The sequence below is a fragment of the Phasianus colchicus genome, chromosome 4 (genome assembly GCF_987193195.1).
Source record: "Phasianus colchicus chromosome 4, bPhaCol1.hap1.1, whole genome shotgun sequence".
NCBI classification, from domain to species: Eukaryota; Metazoa; Chordata; class Aves; order Galliformes; family Phasianidae; genus Phasianus; species Phasianus colchicus.
The window spans coordinates 48,631,657-48,642,505 of record NC_143439.1 but is presented as its reverse complement, the minus strand read 5'-3'; the positions used below and the strand labels follow the sequence as shown (position 1 = coordinate 48,642,505).

At 34.6% G+C, this 10,849-nt stretch overlaps 1 protein-coding gene across 3 annotated transcripts in view; it reads right to left on the bottom strand.

Moving 5' to 3' along the window:
- Positions 1 to 377: 377 nt before the first annotated feature.
- The window catches only part of GABRG1 (gamma-aminobutyric acid type A receptor subunit gamma1), a 53,456-nt gene continuing 42,984 nt past the window's right edge, over positions 378 to 10,849 (bottom strand). For all 3 annotated transcript variants that reach the window (XM_090139484.1, XM_090139485.1, XM_031588539.2), the window contains 5 exons: positions 10,498 to 10,580; positions 9,129 to 9,266; positions 8,880 to 9,032; positions 5,776 to 5,987; positions 378 to 3,339 (listed from right to left, as the gene is read on the bottom strand). In XM_090139484.1, the coding sequence (XP_089995610.1) occupies positions 3,061 to 3,339; positions 5,776 to 5,987; positions 8,880 to 9,032; positions 9,129 to 9,266; positions 10,498 to 10,580 (865 nt within the window). In that variant the 3' untranslated portion in view covers positions 378 to 3,060. The remainder of the gene's footprint in view (positions 3,340 to 5,775; positions 5,988 to 8,879; positions 9,033 to 9,128; positions 9,267 to 10,497; positions 10,581 to 10,849) is intronic.

Genomic DNA, 10,849 nt, shown 5'->3' with positions numbered 1-10,849 from the left:
TGAGCTACTGAACACCCATTACTGAAATTAATGTAAATTAAGCATGTGTTAATGGCATCAATTCAGGATAATACCAGTCTTTATGACGACAGTACATAAGCACATGCATTTCTGAATTCTAGCTGTATTACAATATTGATTAGGAATAGGTTTAAGGACGTCCTTAAAACAGTAGTGGTCAGAATAATATGGCCCAAATATTGTAATCCCAGTTATCAGTAAATGAAGCTTTATTCAAGTAGATTTGAAAAATGGTCGCAGTATCCAAGCCCAAGTAACCACAGGCTCTGTTTCTTTCTTTTTTTTTTTTTTTTTTAAATCACTTTGATTTCTTGGAATTAAGTGCTTACATGCAGACTACAAAGAAAACACATAGGACTAAAACAGCACATTTATTACATGCCAAGTTACAGTTCACTGCATTCCCATTTCAATTTGCACTCACAGTACTATGGGAAACCGAAATGATATCATCAGAAACAAATGAAATACAAAGAAAAGTTTACCAACAGACAGAAGCAAGTGTATCTCTAAACTAAACAGCCATAACATTCAATAGCTTTAATACTCTATTACATTGTTTCATAGAAATTAGTGATGAAAGACTTCTTATCCATCCCTTGCCAATTCGGGATGTTTTCTGTTTTCCAGTTAAATCACTGGAGGCTGATTGGCAACTGACAACCAGATGAATAGAAAGAACTAACTGGATGTGCTGTGAAATTTGTATTTCCCTTGTAAAGTGCCAAGCTCTTTCAAATTCTCTTTGTTTAAAGGTGAATTAATGAAAGTCAGGAGCTCAAAAAAATTGGATCCTGTACTGTGTAGCAAGTAGATTGCCTTTCAAGTACACATTCAACAAACTGCTACTGAAGCCACCTTCATCCTTCCTACAGAAGAATGTGTTTACTGTGCTATCAAAAAGCATCACACTGCACCATGGAATTAAAACTGGCATATTTCCATTGTACCGAACATTTTCTGAAAATGAGACTAAAAAGAAACAATAAGTTATTGCATCAGCATTGTTAGTGTTGCTGCACTTCTACCTTCAGTCTAACAGTCAGAAGAAGTTGCTGCTCAGAAAGGTCATACAACAAAAAACACTGCCAACCTCAACAGCAGACATTCAGACTCTCTCAAACACTTTCATATCTTGTTGGCTAAATAATGAAATAAAGCTTGCATTAAAATGGGATCTTCTCAGTAACACTTGCTTCCAGAATCACTGCAGATAATCTTGCATTCTTTATTAAACTTTGGAACTGAACACTGCAGCAACATTTCGCATTTGTCATATCTTTTTATGTTTGTATCAACTAGTATATGATAATACTCTAATTATTTTTCTGAGAAAAAAATCAAGAGGGAGCACATTCAACAGAAATAATTTGTGTGAGAGAGTGTATGTGGGGAGGGTGTACTTCCATGTATCATTCTCTATAATTAACCATTAATCATATATTTATCTCCAGTACCAAACATCTTCATCTACAGCCAAATTTTAATCCCATTAATCCTCTTTAAAGATCTGTAAGGTCTTCTGTGTAATTCTGACTTTTAGTTAACGCATATCTTAATTTTACAGGGATTTTTGCAAGCTCACTTGAGACTGGTTTCTTTCTGAGAAGGGAGGAAAGATCACATTTTTCCACAAAAGTAGAAATGAGATACTAAATGCTGCCAGCCAGCAATAATCAACACAGAGAAGTCAATCCAGAAAGGCGACTACTACGAAAATATTCCTACCAAAGCGAACAGGAACTCTCTTCACAGACTGGAGAAACAATTCTATGTTTCCAAGGGGATATATCCCATCATGGAGGAAGATCTGCAATGCATAAGAATTATTACGTTGTCCCTGTAAAAGGGCTTTTCCTTTAGAAATATACTTTTTCTTTTTCTTTTTTTTTTTTTCTGATGGAATTATATATATCAAGGAGGTAATTATACAGCGATCCAGAACACAGTATCAGTAAATCTGTCTTGACTTGGCTCAGGGAGTAACATAAGCAGAAACAAGCAGAACATACAAAATTGTACTGTATGCAAAGCATACCAGGTCACACATTTTACCCTTAGGGATGGAGATTTAGCACAGTGGTTTTTAATACACTGTACCACTGTCAAAGGATTCTTCCTAATTCTGATGATACAAAGTCCGTTCAGCATAATTCCTTCTCTGCCCCTGAGTATGAACTAGACAAAGGAGAGGGAAATGCAGAGGATGTGAAAAGATTATCTGAATGGCCATAATCAATTATCCAACTTTTGGCTTCCATGAAATTAGAGCAATGGCATATAGGTAGGAATTTTTAAAGTTGTAGCCCTCTTGGAGAGAACTTTGAGGAACACACCACAGTGATATAACAGCAGATGGAGCACAGACATAAATGTAATCAAAGGCTGAAAGCCAAAAGCCTACATCAATAGTCAGTATAAGACAAGCTCAGAATTACCTCTATGGGCTTTTTGGTGGTAAAACAATTTGTTGCTCTCATCTCTGCATTTTGTGTAAATATGAATGAGATTAATTATGATATCATTCTTTTTAACTGCAGAGAGTAAATGGCTAGTTGAAAAATAGAAGTGCTTTTAACTTTTATCACTTATTTAAAAATCAAGAATTAATAAAAATTATCATCTTATAGATGAAATGGATGAGAATAACTAATCCCATTTTATTAAGGCTTTCTTTGTTAAACTGTAAGAGATGCTACAAAATTCATCAGTATTGTCATTTAGAATTAAAATTTAAAAATTTTGTAGAACTGTCCAGTTCAACAACTTAGTCTCTCTCTGTGTATTTTGTTAGACCTGGACAAAAATAGTTGTGTATACAGATAAGTTAAATTTTAAGAGTTAATTTTTCAATTTTCTTGTCAAAATACTGATATCATTTTTATTGTTGATCACAAGAGGGAGACTATATCAACATCTTGTTTCAAATTTTAAAAACATCTATTTTAGTAATTTTGGATCAGATCTAAACTTTGACAATTCTCTGAAAAACATTAATGTCTGTTCAGTTCTTTTCTGAGTTTGTCTAGCCAGTAAAATTTATAGATAAAGATACCCAATCCAATAAACGAGATTAAACAATGCAAAGGCAGTTGGAAAAAAGATTCGAGAATAGGAGTCAATTTTTGCAATACGAATGTGTATTCTTCCTTCTCTCCAAGATCCTGTGCGGCAGTCTTCAAAACAACAAAAGAAGCTAGCACAGTCTTTCCCTTCTAGGCACTCATATCCATAATCATCATCACGTTCAGGGAGATGATTAATGTTATTAATTGAAATTAGTGTTGATCCAGGTCGAACAGCAATTGCAGATGGTTTCTTAAGAAAAAAAAAAAAAAAAGAAAAACGTGTTTTTGTTTTACCCTCAAATAATTCCATGCAATTCCACAGCAAGGGCCAGTGTAAGCAGATTCTTCAGTACAATATATAGAAATTCAAGCATTGGAGGAAAACAACGTGGGGAGCTTTGCAAATTATGAACTAGTCTATGCAATTAGCTCATGCGGGCAAAAGATCATGAATGCTTTTCACCTGCCATGGTGAAAGCGGGGTTGTGCTGGGGATTGGGAATACTGGATAATTAGTTATACAGACAGGATTAGATGATCCCATGTACATGACACAAAAGAACATTTTGAAGTAAGTCACAGCTTGACAACTGGGTCATAGACAACATAGGCTTAGGAAGGATATAATCATCACTACCAAGGGAATGATAGCTTTCCCATCATTTGGAATTTTTAGTATCAGATTCGATGTTTTTCTAGAAAATAAATTTTGCTAAGGCAAGCTAGTGGTATTAGGACAAAATCTCTGGTGAAGTTTTAGAGGCTGACCCACAGCCTCTACACAGGCCTAACCCTCTGATGGTAAATCCGTAAAAAATATGCCCAGCCCATACACAAATACATAAAACACCTTAGGAGAATGCCATGAAGGTCAGTAAAAACGATTATTTTAGCTCTTAATTCTTGCTTCTACTTTCCACATGCGTAACTCAATCTGAAATTAAGTTCAAACTGATTGAAATAGGTGCTAACATTCATAAATAATTTTCACAGAAATATTTTGGGTGCTTTATTGCCTAGTACATTAACTACTTGCTTTCACATTTCTCATGACTTTTTGCCTTCCCTTTTCCTGCACTATCATTGCCCATCTTTTCTCCTTATATTATTTTGTTTCCATGTGGATCTTCATACAGCATCCTTGCTTTCCCAAGTATTCAAAAATACATTCTCTGTTTCCTTATTTATCCTTGTTTTAATTTCTAAACCCCAGAGCCTTTTTAGACTACTCATTCTTAGACTACTCTCATTCTTTCAGTCCCTTCCCACCTTTGGCATCTTTTCTAAAGTTTTCAGACTAAAATATAGTAATTACATTAATACTACTCTTACATTTTCTCCTCTCTTTTCTTGAATCTCCATATTTTGCCATGTATTGAATAAAAACATTTAGAAACGATGCAGTCAGACGAAGTAAGGAAGTGAGTTTACAGTGAAATAATTAACAACTCTGGCTACTGAAGTGTAGAAAAGAATTATACATGATAGACAAATAAGAAAAATATATAAAAAGCAAGAAGCCACATCATTTCAATCCTTTTTTGTTGGTTTTAGGAACGAATTGTCCCACTTCCAGGGAACTACTTTGACCAATACACAGATCTCTAATAACGGACTAACTTTATTCCTGTGGGGAACTTTTACCACCAAATCTCAAGGCAATGGTGCCTTGAGTTACAGCTGTGCAGTATCCACCATATTTTTTAATAGTCTAGTAAGTATTTTAATAAATATTTTTACCGGAGGAAAATTTACACACTCTGCTGTTTCAACACTTTTTAGACATGATGACCTAGGGAGCTAATTATCATCCTAAAGGGCCTCATTATTCTTTTCAGTCATTATAAGATACTGACAATACTTACAGCCGCTATATTTGAGACATTACGAGGTCTTTTTTTTTTTTTACAAAACATAAAATTTCAGATGAAATTTGTTTTGAACTTAGAAACTCATTGCTTTTAAGTAGATATATAAGGAAAGATGCCTATTCGTTATTTCATTTCATCTTCTGCTTGATTGTATACAGGCAACATTCAGCCCTCACCCAGGAAAGTCAACTAATATGATTCAGCTATGCAACATCTTAGTTGCATAAGCTGACTGGAAAAAGGGCTTTACAGCATTGGTCCTTCTTCTTATTCTTTCCCAAAGATTACAATCAAACTTCTAGTTTTCTAATGAAAAATCTATTTAACACCTTTTCCTAAATGCTTTAATAATGTAAATATGAATTTTAAATATTCATGCTGACAGATTCTTCAGAAATTCCAGTATTCTTACTACATGAAGAGAAAATCTCTTAAATGGAATATTTATTTCTAGGATTTGTGAGAATTCATACCATACAAACCTCAAATTGTAAAAGAAGGAGGATCATTTTAGTAGAAAGAAACATCAGAGTAAATGAACAAAAAAGACTTTTCAGAAACATTAAGCCCAAATAGAACTACCTCTACTAGCACATGCTCCACAGACAGCTCAAGAAACACCAAGGGCTTGGGAACAGCATGGAAAACTATTTTTAAAGACTCTCTAAATTAGGCTTATATATTTTAATTTAATTATGAATTGAATGACCCCAAAATTTTGCAAGTTAACAGTATTACAGAAGGTGAATATAAACTCCCAACGAATAAAGAACAAATTGCAAGTTTTTGGTTCTTAATCATTTGACTAAACTTACTGATGGCTTAGGTTTTGCCTTCTTATCTTTTCCTTTGTCCCCTTTTCTGTTGCTAGTAAAGTAATGCAAGGTGCCATATTCCATCAAGGCAGCAAACACAAAAATGAAGCAAACTGAGACAAAAAGATCCATTGCTGTCACATAGGAAACTTTTGGGAGCGACTTCCTGGCAATTGTGCTCAATGTTGTCATGGTCAGCACCGTTGTAATACCTATTTAATAAAGAAAGTAAGAGAGACAGATGGGGAAAAGGAGACTGTATGAGTAATTCAAACATATTGTCACACACACACACACACACACACACAAAATCCTCAAGTTAGCCGATAGCTCATTCATAAGGCATACAAGAACTGAGGCACAGCAGAATTCACCTTAGATCACATCCATAGACAACAGTGCTACTGCAAGAAGCCATCCCTATGGATCCAGAGGCCACTGTTAGATCATACAGAAGCTGGCTGTTTGTGTAACCCAGCATGGGGCGTGTCCATGGACTGTTGGCAAGCTTCAGGAAGCTCAAGAAGTGGTCGTCCATCATGACATCTTCGGAAACACCAGCGAGGGTTAGGTAGCTACCTACCATAGGGAGCCTGCTATGCTGTGGGGTTGGACTAGTTGGCCTTCAGAGGTTCCTTCCTGCCTTATAATTCTGTGACTGTGACACATTTAGTTTAACACTCTAGTTTAAATTCCTTTAATTTTCAGCACATACTGAAGAAATCAAGACACTGATAAAGTTTTTGTAATTTTATAAAACTTTTAAAGAAAGCATACATACAACAAATGCAGTAGACACAAAAAAAACACATATATTTTATAAACAGATAAAAGACATCTGGCTCTTGAAAGTTTAAAATATATGAAAGCACACAAACAGAAAAGGGTTTATTATATATCAATAATTTTAAAAACTAATTTTAAAAGTATTAGAAAAAGGAATAAACTTCTTAACTCTTTGCTTATGACATGTAGTAGATCAAATTAGATGAATTTCATGGCCTTTCTTGTCTCATTCTCTAAATTACTAAATATATTTTCAATATTGTGCCTTAAGTAATAGAAAATATTTTCCTGAATTCACATACAAGTTAATTAAATGAATAAGCTGTCCTTATTGGCATCATGTTTAGTGTCTTAACTATACCACTCTTCACTGGTTTAACATTTAGAAGGTGTTAATGCTTCCTTCTTGTAAGCTATCCCATAGGGAGATGCAAAGCTTTTTTTCCTAGTAGTTCAAAATTAGGATGTAACCTTTCCTTTGGAGTGCAATACTTGAACACAAAAATAATAATTTGACTTATATGTCTAGGCTTACTGAAAACAAACAAACAAACAAACAAAAACAACAGTGAACTGTGACAATAGTCTTAGGCTATGTCTTTCCAGTCAAAGCATGGAATCAGGAGTTGCTATTAGTTTATAGTACAGCAGGAAAACACTGATGATTTTGCAACAGATTTCTCAAAGAAATTGCATGCCTAAAAAGGGCATACAGATAATCATGGAGTTTTTTAAAAATGCTTTGCTCCCACTAGATGCTTTTGAGAATCACTTAGGTATTTCTCTGCATACTCAGATATTAAAATGCATTTAATCATCTTATACTTTGGAAAACCAATCTGCCAGGATCCTTCAACATGCACACAAGAAAAATTATCAAGCATCTTCCGTATACCAGGCTTCAACACAGTCTCCTGGTTGGAGATGATACCCACCATACTGAATTCTGTTCCAAGACAAGGAAAGATGACATGGATTTTCCCAGTCCTCTTTACTGTGTAGAAGGGAGAAAACCTTCCAATTATCACAACTTCTAGCTTTACTTAGCGTTGGCTTTCTTCTCTTAACCTCTCAGTCTTTCCCCTACCATGTAAAATCACATCTTTTTGACTGGTAAGTGCTTTTTTTCTTCACTAGAAAATCTGCATGTGAAAATAGTTACCCTATAATCTGCCAAACATTGACTTTGGAGCATTCACACATAAAAAAAAATCAGAAAACTGTCACTACTAATCTGAGAGTTGTTAGCGTGCATCCTATGAATTTCACACATCTCTATCTGACACTTCTCCAAGACAACACATGATTCCCAAGTGGTCAAACATAGGAGGCCAGAGCCACACTAATCAGGTCAGCCAAGTTTGACACTAATACTGAATTATAATCGGAAGAACTTGCAACATTAAAATAAAATAAAAATTCTGCAATAAAAACAAGGTCCTGAAGGACAGCAATTTAGGTTTTTGCAAGTTACATGCCTAACTCCTTGAAATTCAACTTCAGTTGCAAATATTCTTTCTTATCCCTAAAAGAGCATATTGATTTACTTCATTATTACAAAAAAAAAATGCACAAAGATCACACTAAAATTTAAAAACAACAGAAACAGAACAAAAACAATACACATCTTCACAGTTTTCTCCTGTGTAGAAGTAACACCCTATGTTCCGTTATGCTAAGTGAAGTTTAATCATACTCGTCAGACTAATCATTGCCATATTACCATCCCTGGAGGTGACAGAAATATCATATAGAAGAAAAAAATATATATTTACATAAGAAATTGTGAATCCACAAGGCTTAGATCATAGAATCCTTAATGTTAGAAGGGATCTTTAAAGGTCATCTAGTCCTTGCAAGGAATAGGGACATCCACAAGGATGGCACTACCCAGCAAGGAATAGGGACACCTGCAAGGAATAGGGACATCCACAGCTAGATCGAGTTGTCCAGAGCCCTGTCCAGCCTGGCCTTGAAAGTCTCCAGGGATGAGGCATCCACCACATCTCTGGGCAACCTATTCCAGTTCCTCACCACTCCCACTGTAAATCTTACCTAAACCTACCCTCTTCAAGCATGAAAATTTTCCCCTTGTCTTATATCACCACAGAAGCCTAAGATTTCCAGGTTTCTATTATAAACACTCCCTCCCTTAAATTCTGTTGTGACACCACAGCATGATTCTCCTACTCTTAACCTTGTAACTCAATAGAAAGTATGACCAATGGTCATAATCATTTAATTCAGTTAATCCAGTGCACACTGCAGATTTGTATTGCTGTTCCAGAACCCTCAAGGGTGACAATAGGCATCCTTACCCAGAGATGTCCTTGCAGGAACTGCATCCTTGTTGATCCAAAATGACACCCATGAAAGAACAACTGTGAGTATACAAGGAATGTACGTCTGGATAGTAAAATATCCCATTCGTCTGCTGAGATCAAAGAAGATTGTCATAATAATATAATCACCTATGAATTAAGAAAATAATAATAATCTTGGATTATATCTGTTAGTTTTGTTGCACATAGATAATACATGCCAAAAAATTTAACACTTTGCCTTACCAGATAGGGTATGAGAAATCTCAGTTGTATTTCGCAGCCCTACAAATGCAAATTGGTACAATCTCCAGTATTTCGGATCTGCCACTTCAACAGAGGTTTTCTTCCATTTGTATTCAATTTCATTTCTGGGATATCCATCTAGAATAAAACAAGAAATCAAGACTCCAGACACAGCAAATTTCAAAGTATGTATTGTGATCTCTGAAGTTGTTTGGAAATGAAACAGAGACTGTAAACAAAGGGAATCAGAGAGTAAGAAAATCTATAATCCACTGTATCCACCTAAAATTTAATAACAAAATAACTAGCCTCAATTTTAAGCCTAACTGTTAAGATCAGCCTAAATTTCTGTAAATATAATTGCTTAGGAAATATCTACACAATATTCTGGAGTTAAGACATGAAAAAATGACTCAGAAACACCACTATGCATTAATTCATGAATGCAATATACTTTAGCTTTAGAAGAACACAAAGAGCTTAAAAATACATATACTTCCGAGTACACAATATGATCAAATTCCTATTCCTCAGTATGGATTTTTGTGGCCTGATTCATTGTTCAGTAATCCACCTGGAATTACAGCCTTCTTGATTTTCATGTGCCTCACATGTTGACCCACATTATCTAGCACAAAAGCAGGAATGAAATCAAGTAAGGCTCACTTAAGGCTCATTTAATTGACAGATCTATCAAAGTTCATTTAGCATTCAGGAAGAAACACTAAATAAAATATTCATTTCAGAAGATTCACTGAAGTTTGATTTCATTGCCTTTTAGGTTTCACATTTAAGAATAAATTGTTTAGCTATGTTCAGTTGGTTTGGGATTCTTTTGCTAGCAAAAGCACAATACTCTTAGGAGCAGTATTTTATTTCTAATATATTAAAAAAATAAGCCTGAAAGTTATGTTTCTTGCTTGCAAAAACACATCCCACTGAAAGGAGAAGGCATGTTTATACTGATTAAGCATTTACAAGAACAAGCTGAAGAAGGAAGATCTTAATTTTCCTCCTAGTATAACACATGGAACCAATTCAAAGCTGGCAAGTCTGACAGGCATAAAAAATAAAGTTCTTCCAAGGCAATAGATTCCTATTAACTGGAATGAGTATTGCATCATGCCCCTTAGCAATACAATTGTTTTTAAAGTTGCAACTAAATGAAATGCATGTAATTCAACTCATTCATTATTGCATTTAATTATGCAATAAATAATGCAATAAATCAAAGCAAAATACAAATAGATTTTTTTTCCTTCACTTCAAGGCTTCAAAAAGTAATTACTTGCTCTCTTGCTGATAGATTTTAAGGAAATTTAAAGCCTGGTTGTAAAGAGAAAAGAAAACAAAGTATTGTACCACCTACAGCTTGAAAATTCCAGTGGACAGGAGTGTTCATCCATAGGAAAGTTATGAAGCTGAAGATAACACTCTGCATTAATTGTCAGTCTAATTAGAAAATAAGAACAAAAGAAAGATTACATTCACACTTCAGACTACATAATAAACACATGCATAAAAATCAGTTTTGCCAATGAATGGATGTTATGCATATCCAATTATGTATCTGCAAAAGGCATCCACCATCATCTCCAAAGAACAAAATTATTAAATGCAACCTGATGACTTGTGTCATTTCAATTGCCATATCAAGTCACTTAAAAAATGCTAATTGACTTGGTAATTTCTTAATTTTCTACCAGAAAGAGTAAAAGGGA